This window comes from Dipodomys merriami, unplaced genomic scaffold (assembly GCF_024711535.1).
Source record: "Dipodomys merriami isolate MVZ:Mamm:240054 unplaced genomic scaffold, mDipMer1.0.p SCAF_5, whole genome shotgun sequence".
Lineage (NCBI taxonomy): Eukaryota > Metazoa > Chordata > Mammalia > Rodentia > Heteromyidae > Dipodomys > Dipodomys merriami.
Window position 1 is genome coordinate 27442830 of NW_027206068.1, and position 15643 is coordinate 27458472.

At 36.7% G+C, this 15643-nt stretch overlaps 1 protein-coding gene across 17 annotated transcripts in view; it reads left to right on the forward strand.

Moving 5' to 3' along the window:
* The window catches only part of Srpk2 (SRSF protein kinase 2), a 194983-nt gene that overhangs the window by 115581 nt on the left and 63759 nt on the right, over positions 1-15643 (forward strand). For all 17 annotated transcript variants that reach the window (XM_069996286.1, XM_069996283.1, XM_069996285.1 and 14 more), the window contains one exon: positions 12798-12955. In XM_069996286.1, coding sequence (XP_069852387.1) covers positions 12798-12955 — 158 coding nt within the window. The remainder of the gene's footprint in view (positions 1-12797; positions 12956-15643) is intronic.

The following is a 15643-nucleotide window of genomic DNA, read 5'->3' on the forward strand; positions in this document are numbered from 1 at the left end:
ATGGACACATGTTTTGTTGTTGTTCATAAGTACATTAAGTGCTAGGTGTCAGTGACACATACTACTATACCCATGACTACTCAAGAGGCCAAGATCTGGGGATTGCAGTTCCACCTCAATCTGGGCAAGGGAGTTTTTGAGTCTCTATCTCCAGTGAACTATCAAAAACCCCGAAGTGGACCTGTGGTTCAAGTAGTAGAGTGCCAGCCTTGAGCACAGAAAGCTCAGGGTTAGCACCTAGGCCCTGAATTCCAAAACCCCAGGACTGTCTCCCCTCCTTCACTCCCCCCTCAAAAAAAAAGTACATTAAGGTAAAAAAAAGAAAATTAAAGGATTATGTAAAATTAATTTAGTGGTTGTAAATATGCCTATAGTAATCTTTCTTGGTGTGAATCTGGAACTACCTTCCTCAGATTCTCCTGATGTGCTTATCAAATATGCAGATGCTTGCCCTTGACTCTGTCATTTTCTTTGTGATGGGGAAATCTGAATGTCCCCAACTGCTTGTCAGTTGCTCCTCTCATCCCCACTGAGCATGCTTCATAAATTTTTCCTTTTCAAACCTGTGTCAAGCATCAGGACCTGCTTCCTGCTATGCCTTCCACTGGGTCAACTGGCTCAGCAGGAGATCCAATTCGTTTTTGAAAGTGAGACCTAGAAATATTTTCTTATTCTACTTTAGGTATTTTGTAATAAAACTTGGTTCCTGCCTTTCCATTTAGACTGTCCTCCAACAAGTTATTCAACCTCATGTGTCACAGATTCTCAGCCATAAAATGGAGTGGATAATAGTACTTTTGTAGTAGAGTTGTTTGAGAATTGAGGTAACATGATTAAAGTGCTTAGGATGGTACTATGAAATTCAAGGTGTTTGCTTTTTAAAATACTGCTATTTTATATAATATACTTGTTGCCAGGCTGGAGGTAGATGTTTTATTTTTCTTTTGAGTTATGATTACTAGTTCAGAATCATCAGGCTTGTTTGGTCAGTTTCTGTCTCCCTGAAAGTAATTTTGTAGAAATTTTTTGAAGAGGGTCTATGTCAGCTATATAACTAAGCACGATCAGTTAATTGTTCTTAGTTCTTTGATGGTTTTCCACTACTGTTGCTTGACTTCATTGTGTCTTTTGAGAGATCTGGTAATAATGAAATAGTTGTTCCTTATAGAAAATATGCCTTTTTTTCTCTTGCTGTTTTTGTTTTGATGTCTGCTCTGGTTTAGCATACTTTGTGTTTCTGCATCAAAGTCTTTATCAGTTCTTAGCAGTTCTCAGCTATTATTTCTTTTAATAGTGATGTCTTTCCTATATTCTATCTTCTCTAAGAACCTCAAATAGTATATAGATTAGAACTTTTTAGTAGCTAATTCTCAATATTACTTTTTGTTTGTTTTGATCTTAGAACTTGAACTCTGGTGCTGTCCCTTGAGCTTTTTTTTTTTTGCTCAAAGTGCTTTACTACTTGCCAGCTCCACTTCTAGATTTTTTTGGTGGCTAATTAGAGATAGGAGTCTCATGGTCTTTCCTATCCACTCTGGCTTTAAACCTTGATCCTCACATCTCAGTCTCCTGAATAGATAGGATTGCAAGCATGAGCCACTAGTGTCTGGCTCAAATTTGCTTTTATATAATTAGTCTATGTATCTTTATGATGCATCCTTTATGGCTTTTTCAGATCCTTTTTTTGGTCTCGTCTAATCAGTTCATCAAACTTAACAGATTTTTTTTTCTGCTCATACATTAATTCTCTTATTTTTACTAGTGTTATGAACTTGCAGTCAGTCCTTCATATCTGTGAGTTCTGTGTCTACAGATTAAGCCAACTGTGGGTTGAAAATATGAAATCTGAGAGACTGTGTCTATATGAACATTTGTAGACTTTTTCTTGTCATATTCCTTAAACAACACAGTAAAACAACTTTTTGCATAGTATTTACATTCTTTTGGCATTGAAACTAATATAGAGATGATGATGTAATGTATATGAGAGGATAGCTGGGCGCTGGTGGCTCACACCTGTTATCCTAGCCACTCAGGAGACAGAGATCTGAGGATCATGGTTTGAAGCCAGCCTGGGCAGGAAAGTTGTAAGACTCTTATCTCCAATAAACTACTCAGAAAAAGCCAGAAGTGACTCAGTGGCTCAAGTGGTAGAGTACTACCCTTGAACAAAAGAAACTCAGAGACAGAGCCCAGTCCCAGAGTTTAAGCCCCAGGATCACAAAAAGAAAAAAATAAAATATGAGAGGATGTAAGTAGATTACATTTGAATACTATGTCATTTAATATAAAGGACTTTAGTGTCCCCTTTCCGAAACTTGTAAGTCTAAAACTAATCCCTTGTTCATGTCAAAGGACCACTATACTTAACTATAGTTTGTTTTGTAATACTAGTATCTGAAGTTTAATTTTTCTGTGATTTCTTTTGGCTTGCTCATAAGTGTGGTTTTCTTGTTTACTTGATTTTAAAATATGTTAACTCCCATATTCTAGATTGTAATTGCTGAGTTTCCCTGAGAGTCCAGATTGAGGCTGTGTTTGGATTTGTTTTTACTTCCTCTAGGCATCCTAAATGCCACTAACCCAATCACTCTAAATTTTTTTGTCTTAGGGCTTTCCAAGACTAAAGAGCTATTGCAAATTCAAATGCTAAACTCTTCTGAGGGGAAGTATGACATTGCAGTTTCAAGGGGAAATTTCCCTTTGTTCTCTTCTGAAGTACCAGTCTTTCTACGTCTAGTCTTGACTAGAATAGTAATCTCTTAGTTTGTTCTTAAGCTTCTTCCATTGGAATTAGATTTGATGTTTCCAAAATCCTTATTTCCTTGAAAAATTTCCTTTTTTCCCCTGATGGTTCTTTTAGGAGTCTACCAATTTCTAAAAATTTGCCAATTCTGCCAGAATAATATTAATGTGCTTGAACATCTTTGAAGTGTTTATATATATTTTCCTTAATAAGACTTCTCATTTGCTACTGTTGCCAGAGGAGTTTTATTGTTTTAATTTATATATTTAGAATTTTAACCCATTGTAGGTTTTCAGCATTTTTCTTTTGTGTATGTAATCCCATTATCATTTTCAGACTGTTCTTTCTCAGTTGAATGATTAGTACTCTGTTGAAAGTCAGTTTATTATAAATTGTTAGAGTTAAAGAACTCCAATTATATTGCCTCATTTTCTTTCTTTTATTTTATTTATTTATTTATTTTTTTGGTCATGGACCGACTCAAGGCTAGAACTCTACCACTTTGAGCCACAGTGCCACTTCAGTTTTTGAGTGATTAATTGGAGAAAAGAATCTCACAGAGACTTTTCTGCCTGGGCTGTCCTCAAACTGAAATCTTCAGATCTCAGCCTCTTGAGTAGCTAGGATTACAGGCATAAAACACTGGCACCTGGCCAGTGCATCATTTTCTGTCCATTCCTATTTTAGTAACACATCATCTTTGTCCGGGTGCATGTGCATTTGTGTGTAACTGGTGCTTGAATTCAAAGTCCTCATGCTTGCTTGCTCACTCACTCATAGCTGGCATGCTACTGTTTGAGCCAAGCCTCTAACCCAGCTTTTTGATGAATATTCTGGAGACGGAGACTTTTGGCCTTATCTACCATGGCTGGCTTCCAACTGCAATTCTCTACATGTCAGCCTTGTGAGAAGCTACGATTTTTTTTTTCTTATTGTGAAAATACTGTACAGGGGGGTACGGTTATAGACATGAGCCACTGATGCCTGGCTAATACACTGTCTTGATTGTAGATTTGTAATAAGTATAATAATTGGGAAGTGTGGATCTTCTCATTTTGTCTTTCAAGATTACTTGTTAAGTCTGGAACTTGGCATTTTCATAGGAAATTTTAAGAATGATTGGTCAACTTCTTCAAAGATATTTATATTCAAAACCTATCACCTGATGTGGAAGAAATAGCTTTATTGCCAAAGCTCATAGAATTCACAAACTTTATAGACCACGATAATGACAATTTGCCCCATGAAGGTTATCTCACAATACTATAAAATTTGAGAAATTTATGTAATCACTTAATCACAGTAAAAAAGATATTTATAGTCAATATGCAGATTAATTGGGACTTATTGCTGTCTTAACTATTGATTCTCCAATTCATGAAATTAGACATGCTTTTATTTAGGTAGCATTTAATTTCAACAATGTTGAAAATGTTAAACTTATTTCTAAGTACTTTTTTCCTTTTGATGTAATTGTGAATGTAGTTTTTCCTTAATATCATTTGCCTCATTCTTTTTGGTATAGTTGTAATTGTATATATGTACTGACCTATTATAATGTAGTTGACAAATTTGGTACATATTGATGGACATTTGGGTTCTAGTACATTGCTATTTATAGACAAAGTAAGTATATACTTTATATAGCCAGAGTAAGTGTGTGTGTGTGTGTGTGTGTGTGTGTGTGTGTGTGTGTGTGTGTGTGTGTGTGTGTGTGTGTGTGTGTAAGGTAAATTTCAATAAAGAAATGTGCTGAGCCAGAGTGCTCAAATATTGTAATTATCCATTTAATTGGAAATTATTATATCCTATTAAAAATAATTTTACTGTTACTTAAAGGTGTATAGAAAAGTGTTCTAAATGCTTTTTATAGTTATTAATATAAGTAATGATATGCTGGATGAGGCTGAAAGCAGTGCTTTCCAGTATAACTTTCTCAGGTTACAGAAATGTTCTGCTCTGCCCCATCTGTACAGTTACCACCAGTGACTCTTGAGCACTTGAATTGAGGATAAAAAACTAGATTGTTTATTTTACTAATTTTTATGTGGTTATTAGCTTCTACATTGTATAACACTTTTTATTTATTTCCTGTAAATTACTTCCAGGGGATAGACTGTTGATTACACTTGAATTTTAGTAATTGTAGATACCATTAGATTTAGTGTTTGAAGTTTTGTTCAAAGTGATTATTTTCCATAATTTCCCATGAGAAGCATTAAACAATCAGTGGCTATTGCAGATTTTACCAGTGTATATCTTATTAAGCGCTTCATTTTTGGCAGCATTTTGGTAGCCTTCTGTACCAAGCCTTCACATTGCTTACAAAGCTTTTAAGTAGAAAAGCATATGAGGTTTTTAGTTTTCTAGTTCTTACTTCATACAGTTTTTATCCTAATATAAAAGATATGCTTACCTGGGGTTAAGGTTTTTTTTTTCTCTGAAATACCTGCTTTATTGTAGCTAGAGAAAAAAATAACAACTTAGGGCTTTGTGAATGCCAAATAAGCATATGCTCTAGCACTGGGCTACCTCCCTATCCCCTGAAGTCTGTATTTGAATATTACAAAATTACATTGATGTTTATAATAAAGGTCATTGCCTATAGATCAGGAGTCAGCAATCTAGACCCTTGGTGACTTGAATCTTGTATTTTGGCTCTGAACTAGGTTGTACCCTTTGCCCCTTTATTCTTCAGTTTCTTTTGAGAGTCTGACCTGCTTGGAAAGCCTTTAGGCTGATGTGTTGATGGTCTCTGCTTTTATTTGAATTATAGCAGAGACCAGCAACATATAGATAGTATTATTTTTTAACATTATACCTTCTGTTAACCGATCTCCCTTGTATTCTGTGCTGCTGAGGCTTCTATTTGCTGCTCAAACTCAGATGAATAAAAGCAGAAGTTATTTTTCTTGTTTTCTTTTGTTCTTTTTTCTTTTTTCAGTACTGGGGTTTGAACTCAGGAACTGTGCATGTGTGGCAGGCTCTCTACCCTTGAACCATGCCCCCAGCCCAAAAGTTACTTTTCTGTTTATCTCCTTTGAGCCCCTCTTTTCTGTTATCTATTCATGTGAATGGTAGCACCATTTCCCCTTCCCCACATATTGGGGTTTGATCTCAGAACCCTGAACTTCCTAAGTAGGTGTTTATAATTCTCCTAGCCTAGTGCACTATTACACTAGTAGGAGAGCAGGACACCGGTGGCTTGTGCTTAATATAATCCTAGCTACTCAGGAGGCTGAAATCTCAGGATCCAGATTTAAAGCCAGCCAAGGACAGAGGCACAACCTCAGCCTCTTTGCATTGATTTTTTTTTTTTTTTTTTTTGGAGGGAGGTGGGAGAGGGCTTGAACTCAAGGACAGGCACTGTCCCTAAGCTGTTTTGCTCAAGGTTAGTGTTCTATCACTTGAGACACAGCTCCACTTCCAGCTTTTTTAATTCTTATTTTTAGTTTTGGTTAATTGAAGAGTTTTATGAACTTTCTTATTTAGGTTAGCTTTAAACCGTGATCCTTAGCTCTCATGTTCTTCAGTAGCTAGGATTACAAGGATGAGCCATCAGCACCTGGCTCCTACTTTTCCGTTTTGAGATCATTTTGAAAAAAGGTCTTGCTTCCTATCTGAGTTAAGTGCCTGGATAGAGATTCTTATGTTCATTTGTGTCCCACCATACCTAGGATGACAAATGTACCTTACTATGCTAGTTTCTTCTATTGAAATGATGTCTTAGGGACTTTTCTTCCCTAATTGGCCTGGAAACTAGAGCCTCATGATCTTATCCTTCCATGTAGATAGGATGACAGACATGAGCCACCTGGCTCTACATCTTACCCTTGAGATCATAATTAATTCTACATTATCTATCCACCCATCCATCCAGCTATCTAACCAGTTGCTATTGAAGCATCCACTTCCAGGTTGTTTTTTGTTGTTGTTGTTGTTGATGTTAATTTTTGAGATGGGAAGCTCACATTTATGCCTGGGCTAAAGGAGACCTTTCTGGCCTGGCTAGTTTTTTAAACTATGATCCTCTAGGTCTTAGCCTTACAGGCGTGAGTCACCAGCATCCAGGTAACTCAGCATAATGTTTTTAAGAGTCACACATACTGCAATATGTATCAATATTTTATTATTATTTTAAGGATAATACATTTTATATGGCTGCTTAGGTTTTTTCTGTCTTTTGTTTATTATGACTAAAGTGCTACTAAGAAATCTCATGGACAAGACCTAGAAATAGAATTTCTGGGTCATATGGTAGCTCTGTATTTAACTTGTAGAGGAGTTCCAGACTCTTGCAAAATATCTGCTCAATACTGCATATTCCAACAGCAGTGTATGAGGAGTCCAGTTTCTTCATCCTCCCCAATATTTGTTATTTTCTGGCTTTTTGATTATAGGCAAGTATGAAATGGTATCTCATTTTGGTTTTGATTTCCTTTTCCCTATTGAGTTGAATCTTTTGTGTTTTGATCATTTATATATCCTATATATGAAATTTCGGTCACTTAATTTTTTGTTTTGTTTTATAGTTCTAAGGACTGAAACCATTTCCTTGAGCATGATAGGAAAGTGTTCTATCATTGAGCTACATTCCCAGCCTTTTTGTATGTTTTCAATTTTATTTGTCTTTGTATTTTTTAAATTGTACCAAGAATATATATATATATATATATATATATATATATATATATATATATATATATATATATATATATATAAAGGATACAAGTCCCTTCTTAGTTTCCTTCTGTTCAGTAGGCTTTTTATTTTCTTGATGGCGTTTTTTGAAATATAAAAGTTTTTGCAATGAAGTCCCAATTTATTTTTTATTGTTTCTGCTTTTGATATTGTATATAAGAAGCATCCCCTAACTTAAGATCATGAAAATTATTTCATTTTTTCCCTCTGAGAGTTTTTAAGTCCTTCATCCACTTTCAGCTAATATTTATATATGTATGTGAGAAGATGTCTACCTTCATTTTTTGGCAATACTAAGATTTGAACTCTGGGTCTTGTCCCTTGTTAGGGCAGGTGCTTTATCATTTGAATTATGCCACTAGTTCTTTTGATGATATTTTTCTGTTGGGGCTTTTGTCTTTTCAGGGCCAGACTGCACCATGATTCTCCTACTTACTCCTCCCATGTAGTTGCCTGATTTAATAGTTGAGATATGGAGTCTTGTTATCTTTTGTTTCACTGTCCTGAAACCTCAAACCCCCAAGATCTGCCTTCTGAATAGTTGCAGGCATGTGCCACAGTGGCTGGCCCCTGAAATAGCTTTTTGAAGGTTTTCTTTAAGATAATTGGAAGTTATCCCTTTTTGAAATCTGTTGATGTTTGATTCATGATTATGTATATGGTGAGGTAACTTGTTGCCTCTTGACCCTTTAGAGTCTAAAATTCAGTTGAGCTTTAATAAGGCTTTGTAGTACTTTAGAAGAAGCTATCTTCTAACAAAGGAGGAGGCTACAATGCTTGATAAGAAATGTACTCATAGCCGGGTGCTGGTGGCTCACGCCTGTAATCCTAGCTACTCAGGAGGCTGAGATCTGAGGATCGAAGTTCAAAGCCAGCCCCGGCAGGAAAGTCCGTGAAACTCTTATCTCCAATAAACCACCAGAAAACTGAAAGTGGCTCTGTAGCTCAAGTGGTAGAGCACTAGCCTGGAGCTGAAGAGCTGAGGGACAGCGTTCAGGCCCAGAGTTCAAGCCCCACGACTGACAAAAACAAAAAACAAAAACAAAAAAAAAGAAATGTACTCATTATCTTGACCATGTAATTGTAACCCCTCTGTACAGTATTTTCACAATAAAAAATAAATAAATAAAAAAGAAGAAGCTATCTTCTAGGAGAGGCTAGCACAGATCTATATGCCTGCCCCTAATAGAAACTTACGCTTTTCTACATTTTAGGTCGTAACAGGATTTGAATGGCTTGAAAAAGAGTCATATCTACAGTATTTGAACTGTTACTTGCTATAAAGAGCATAATGATTTGAGGATTGGTATCAATTATTATGAAGTAAGTCATTTAAAATATATTAGAAAAAACAATATCCATTCATAGGAATATGATTTTGTGTGAACATGAGGGACTTTGAATATGAGGCCAAGTTGCTACCCCAAAAAAGTTCATAATAGCATTTTTCTCCTAAGGCAGTCACATAGATCTGCACCCTATTTCCCAGAAGGTCTAAAGTAATACTGTTCAGTAGAAATACAGCTTAAGTCTTCTTTCTTATAAAGAAATTTAAAAAAAGATAAAAAGAGTCAAGAGAAATTAAGGTCGGTAATATACTTTAACTCATGTATAAAAACTAACCTGATAAATGCAAGATTATTAATATTTTTACCATTTTTTGTATTAAGCCTTGGAAATCAAGTATAAAATCAAATATTTTAAATGTAAAACACATGTCTCTTTGAACTTGCCACATTTTATGTGTTCAGTACCTTTCTGTGGCCTATAACCACTGTATTGTTCAGCACAGTGCATGTTGTTTAGATAAGATAGATGTTGAACTATTACATTAACTTAACTATACCTTTCTGTGCATTGTGGTATCCTTACTTAACCCTGTATCTTGGTAGAACTGGTGCACGCGCGCGTGTGTGTGCGTGCGTATGTGTGTGCGTGTGTGTGTGTGTGTGCATGTGTGTGTGTGTGTGTGTGTGTGTGTGTGTGTGTGTGTGTGTGTCCTGGGACTTGAGCTCTGGATGCTATTCCTTAGCTCCTCAGCTCAAGGCAAGCGCTCTACTACTTGAGCCACAGCGCCACTTCCGGTTTTCTGGTGATTTACTAGAAATGAGAGTCTCACGGACTTTACTGCTAGCTTTGAACTGCAATTCTCAGATCTCAGCCTTCTGAGTAGCTAGGATTACAGGAGTGAAACACCGGTGCCTGGCTAGAAGTGGCTTTTGAGAAGCTTTCTACTTGCCTGTTCACTGTAGTCCTCACTGGAAGATGCAAAGTATCTAGGAATTTTGTTATATGATGTGGGCAGATCAATGATTGGGTAAAAAATAAATGAAAGCCCACATTATAACGAAGGTACCTGAGTGCCTCAAGTGAGAGAAAATGGACAATGAAAATTGGTTTGTTGTTCCTATTCACGGATACAGACCATTCGTCAAGCTGCTATTTAGAAAATACTAGTAGTGGGGGGTAGGGGGGATGGGAAGGGATGGGAAAGGGAAACAAAGGAGGAGGCAACAATGCTTGATAAGAAATGTACTCATTACCTTGCCCATGTAATTGTAACCCCTCTGTACGGTATTTTTACAATTATAAAAAAAAGGAAAAAAAAAAAGAAAATACTAGTAGTGCAGTAATTCCCTAGGAAATAATTTGCATTTTTTGTCTTTTAGATCACAACTTGAAGGGAGGGTGCTACTGACTGACACACAGTAGCTAAAGGCCAAGGATGTATTGGCTAAAGGCCAAGTATTCTACAGTACACCAAGCAGTCCCTATAGCAATGAATTACTTGGCTTAAGTGTTAGTAATACCAAGTGTTATACTCTAGAGCAGGAACCGCCTTCTTTTTCCCCCCTTATTAGCAGGTTTCTATAAAGAATGAAGAACGTTTTAAATTTAGAGAATTTACTGTTTTTTTTGTTGTTGTTTTTTGTTTTTTGGTCGGTTGTAGGGCTTGAACTCTGGGCTTGGGTGCTGTCCCTCAGCTCTTCAGCTCAAGGCGAGCGCTTTACTGCTTGAGCCACAGCGCCACTTCCAGTTTTCTAGTGGTTTATTGGACTTTCCTGCCTGGGCTGGCTTTGAACCACGATCCTCAGATCTGTGCCTCCTGAGTAGCTAGGATTACAGGCGTAAGCCACTGGCGCCCAGCTGTTGTTTTTTTAATGGAAAATTTCTGGGTTAGGAAGAAATAGCCAGATTTCAAAGTATCTCTGAGCAAAGTTATTGTGTAGACTTTGGTTACACACATAAAGAATGGTAATGCATGCTTTTTAGACCCATCTCTCTTTCCTGAGGGGAAGAGTGAGTCGGCAGTTCCTCTCCTGTCTACTCTGCAAAACTCCCTTCTAACCTGGCACTGTTGGACTTCTGTCAGGTCATATCTGTTTAAAGGAAAATGAGCATATACCTGCCAGATTGTTGCCCTTCTTGTAATTCCTGTTGGGATTTTTTAATGTCTTATGGAAGTGATGTGTCTTTGTGCTTATTTAACCCTTTTAGTGCGCAGTCATGACTGATGCTATCTCAGAATGCTATCCATATCACACTCCTAATGTCTATTACCTAGGGAGCTGTGACTTTGAGATCAATATAAGTCATTGTTTTACTTCTAACTATTGTTTATTCCTACTAGAATTTGCCTTTCAGTTTTCGTGTTATGGGAATCCATCCTCTTTTCTTATAGCTTAGTATTTTTGTACCTCTCAACTTTCTCCTCTTCCTTCAATTTCGTCAGTTTGGGTTTCTGATGGCTTGCCACCTACTTTAGCTACAGTTAACATATACTAAAATCAGCATAAAATGGCTATTGAGAGTTTCAAATTTGGTAAGGGTTTTGAGCTCCAATTTAGGGCAGTGGTCAGGGAAGTTCCTCTGGTCCTTCAGAGTAGCCAAGCATGAGCAAGTATCCCCTCCTCTGCCAGCCAACCTTGTCAGGGTTTTAAGGCTGTGTGCTTTGGCTGTGTGCTCTACACTGTGCTGCACTGAAGAGAAGAAAGATGGGCACTCATATTTCCATTGCACAAGAAGCAGTTCTGACTTCAAAGGAAATTTAGATGCTTTTAGAAAATATATCTGAGCAGGCAAAATGTGGCACATGATCTCTATATTGATGCCACTTGGAATCTCCTTGCTTCCTGCAACTACGGAACCCCCCATTTAATCCTACTAATACTGCCTCCTCAAAACAATCTCATCAGCCCAATGTCCTTGCCCCGTCACAACTTACTTTTTCCTGCTTCACTCTTTACCTATACTGCTGGCGCCAGTGCAGGGATACAGTAGTGGTACCATCAGGAAGTGCTGCTTTTGAGCCAGATGGGCTTCTGGCATCCAAGTTGAGACACTAGGTTTATGTTTTCCCCATGGAGACATAATTAGAAATAGTAATTAACTTTTATAGTAAGTGCAAGCTTGATTCTATAGCATCCCATTGTCTGAATAGGAACCTATGCAATTGTAGTTAGTATGTATGTGGGTTATTTTACATACCATGAAATTTGCATCTTTGATCCTCCAAGTGCTTTTTTTCTGATAGCGTAGATTTTTCTGTTCTTTGCAAAGGAGTACACTAAACACCATTTAATCTTTTTTTTTTTTTTTTTAGGACAAATTGGAATAACCTTTGCAAATCATGTAGAATGCATAGATTGTATTTGTGTTTGACAGTTGCTTTTATCCTCAATTTCTTGTTTTGGCAGTATTCTTGTTTTCTTAATTTGTGTTTTTGTTTTGTTTTCTTGAAGTGCTGGGAATCAAACCCACTGTTTTGCACATGCTAGGCAAATGTACAACTGAGTTGTATCCCCAGCCTTCAGGCAGTGTTTTTGAAGCAAGGCTGATACATAGCTGAATTATTAAATTAAAATAGGAATTAAAATTAGGAATATATGTTAATCACTTTTTCTGAGTTATTAGAAACCTAATCTCCTACTTTTTGTATGGGAAGGAAATGCTAATTTTTCAAACAAGAGAAGGCATACCTCTTTATAAGTGGAGGGCAGTTTGGGCTTTTTCTAATTCCTATGGGATGCTTTCTAACTAATAGAGCTGTACATTTTGGCATAGTCTTTCATTTCACTGAAATCTCATAGTATTGGTTGGGCTTAAGAAATATTGTAGCTCTGAGTGAAAAGATGACTGTAAACCTATGCCATAGTTAATAAGACTAGTTTTCCCCCTCTGACTTGTATGATAAAACATGATTTGAATTCAGGTAGAATGGGTGGAATGACATTAATTAGCATTTGTTGTTTGTGTTTGGTAAATTTAATTTTTTCCCATATTAAAAAACACTCAGATGTGTTTGTAATCTGATATTTATGAGTAAGTAGAAATTTTCTTGCCATTTCAGGCCGGAGCCTCAACAGAAAGCTCCTTTAGTTCCTCCTCCTCCACCACCACCACCGCCACCACCACCTCCGCTGCCAGACCCAACACCCCCAGAGCCAGAGGAGGAGATCCTGGGATCAGATGATGAGGAACAGGAGGACCCTGTGGATTACTGCAAAGGTGATAATCATTGTGTGGCAGTGTGAGATTCCTGTTCTCATGGGGTCACTCAATAATTTTTGTGGAGAATGGACAAGGAGAGCTTATTATTAAATTTAATAATGATTTACTAAATTAAGATAATTAAATTAAAATTTTAATAAATAAAGGGAGTGTTTATTAAATTAGCCTACTTGTTCATTGACTATAAAATGATATCAGAAAATGTAGGAAATGGAAAATTGAGATAGGAAATATGTACACATGTACCTACATACCCTGGATATTTTCAAAACAATTTAATCTGGTATAATTAAAGATAAGGAACATAATAAACCACCTCAGAAGGTTCCAGGGACAAAATGGTACCAAACTCCAAACCTAGGTGGGATCCTGTTATATCTTGTATTTGACTTTGACCTTTCTGGCAATTGGGCTAAATTCAATTACATAGTAATAATTGCCTGTGGAAAGAAAGCATCTACATTCGTTTGTAGAGAAAGACTTTTCCTGGTATTATACTTCATGAAAAAGAAATTTTCTGTGGCTTCTGCTATTGTGTGGCATAGTTACTTGCTTACAGCTGTGATATTACAGAAGTCAGAGATTATTCAAGTGGAATATTCTTGATTCTTTTTTTCTTTTAAAAAATTGTTAATAAAGGTGAGGGGTTACAGTTACTTAAATCAGGTAATGAGTCTTGTATTGATTCTTTAAGACCAAAAAATAGGGGCTGGGAATATGGCTTAGTCATAGAGTGCTTGCCTAGCATGCATGAAGCCTGGGTTCGATCCTCAGTCCATATAAACAGAAAAGGCCAGAAGTGGTGCTGTGGCTCAAGTGATAGAGTGCTAGCCTTGAACAAAAGAAGCTCAGAGACAGTGCCAAGGCCCTGAGTTCAAACCCCAGGACTGGCAAAAAAAAAAAGAAAAAAGAAAAAAAAAGACCAAAAAATATATTGTTAAACTCCTGAAGGACAAACATGTTGTATGATGAATATTGACGATGGTATAAATTGATGCCACACTTTTAGAGAGTCCAGTCTCTACTGAGAAAGAAAGTCTATACTATTTATACTAAGTCTAGTCTAAGATAAGAGAGAGTTGCTATGTTCATTTGGCTGCCTCTGTTATTCATCCATTTGGATTTTTAATTACCTGGCTTTTTGAACTTCTGACTAGTTTATTTGCTACAAATTTTAAAACATGTGAATCAGATTTCTTGTAGTATAAAGAGTAGATGGAAGAAAATGCATATATAAATAAACCATAAAGCACTGATGAATCTTTGGGTCTGAAGTTTCTTGGTAATTTATCACTCACTTATCTAATGCCTATAGATCTTTCATGTCTTGCTTAAGGAATAATGTAAAATTGATTATCTGCTAAGAAGAAAAGGAAGTTATTTCATTAAGGAAGTGTAAGAACTAAGCTAGTATTCTAACCTAATCTTCCCATAGGTGCAAGTACCTATACAGAATCATTGCTTTCCTTAGAAGAAGAGTAGGTCATCCCATAGCATTTTGCCTAGCTAGGGTTATGAACCTAGTAATTTATGCTCCTTTTTTTTTTTTTTTTTTTGTCAGTCCTGGGGCTTAAATTCAGGGCCTAAGCTCTGTCTCTGAGCTTCTTTTTCTCAAAGCTACCGCTTGAACCACAGCACCACTTCCAGCCTTTTCTGTTTATGTGGTACTTAGGAATTGAACCCAGGACTTCATGCATGCTAGGCAAGCACTCTATGACTAAGCCATATTCCCAGCCCAATTTATGCTTAAAAAAAAAAGTTACAGGGACAGTTTAGAAAGGCAAGATACACATATTCCCCAAGCTCACTTAATTTGCATTTCTTGGCTTGGAAAGACACATGTTAATTGACAAGATATTTACTCTTTTGATTTTTGTTGCTGTAGCCAGGATATTAGGTTGATATATAAGAAGCACTTTTTAGGAATCCCACCTTCAGCAAATATCCTCCACCACACGGTCTACTCCCCATTTGAATCTCTAGTACATGGGTTAAGAGGTATAGACTATGGCCTTTGTGTCTTTACTGTCTGTAGAGGCCAACATAGGGGATATCCTATCCCCAAATAGAAGTCTAAGAATAAAGAATAACAGGGCTGACTCTTTAAACATTCTCTTTAACTGTAAATATCCTATAAGATTAGAGTCAACCTTAATCTATATTATAAATAGTAAAGGTTTCTTCTTGGGTGTACAGTTTTGGTAACTTGTACCTATAGTCAGCATTACATGTATCAGATGCCATACTGTAAAGTTTATGTTATAGACTGTAATACTTTGTCTAAGATAACTGAAGATAAATCCATGAACACTGTGTTAGTCATATTTATGTCACTGACAAACTTAAATTTTTGTTTCATGGTTCTAGTTTTTAGTCCATACTAACTCAGTCTTCTTGTTTGGGGCTTGTTCTGTTGAGACAGTGCATATGACTGGAGGTGTGATGGAAAATGCTTCTTTCCTTATGGGGGCCAAGAAGCAGTAAGAGAGATAGTAAGGAGCTAAGCTCTAACAATCTTTTTTTTTTTTTTTTGGTATATGTGCTGGTCCCAAGGTTTGAACTTTGGGGCTGAGCACTGCCCCTGAGTTTTTGTGCTCAAGGCTAGTAATCTACTACTTCAGCCACAGTTCGACTTTGAACTTTTTTTTTATTTTTGGGTCCGGTTGTGGGGCCTGAACTCTGGGC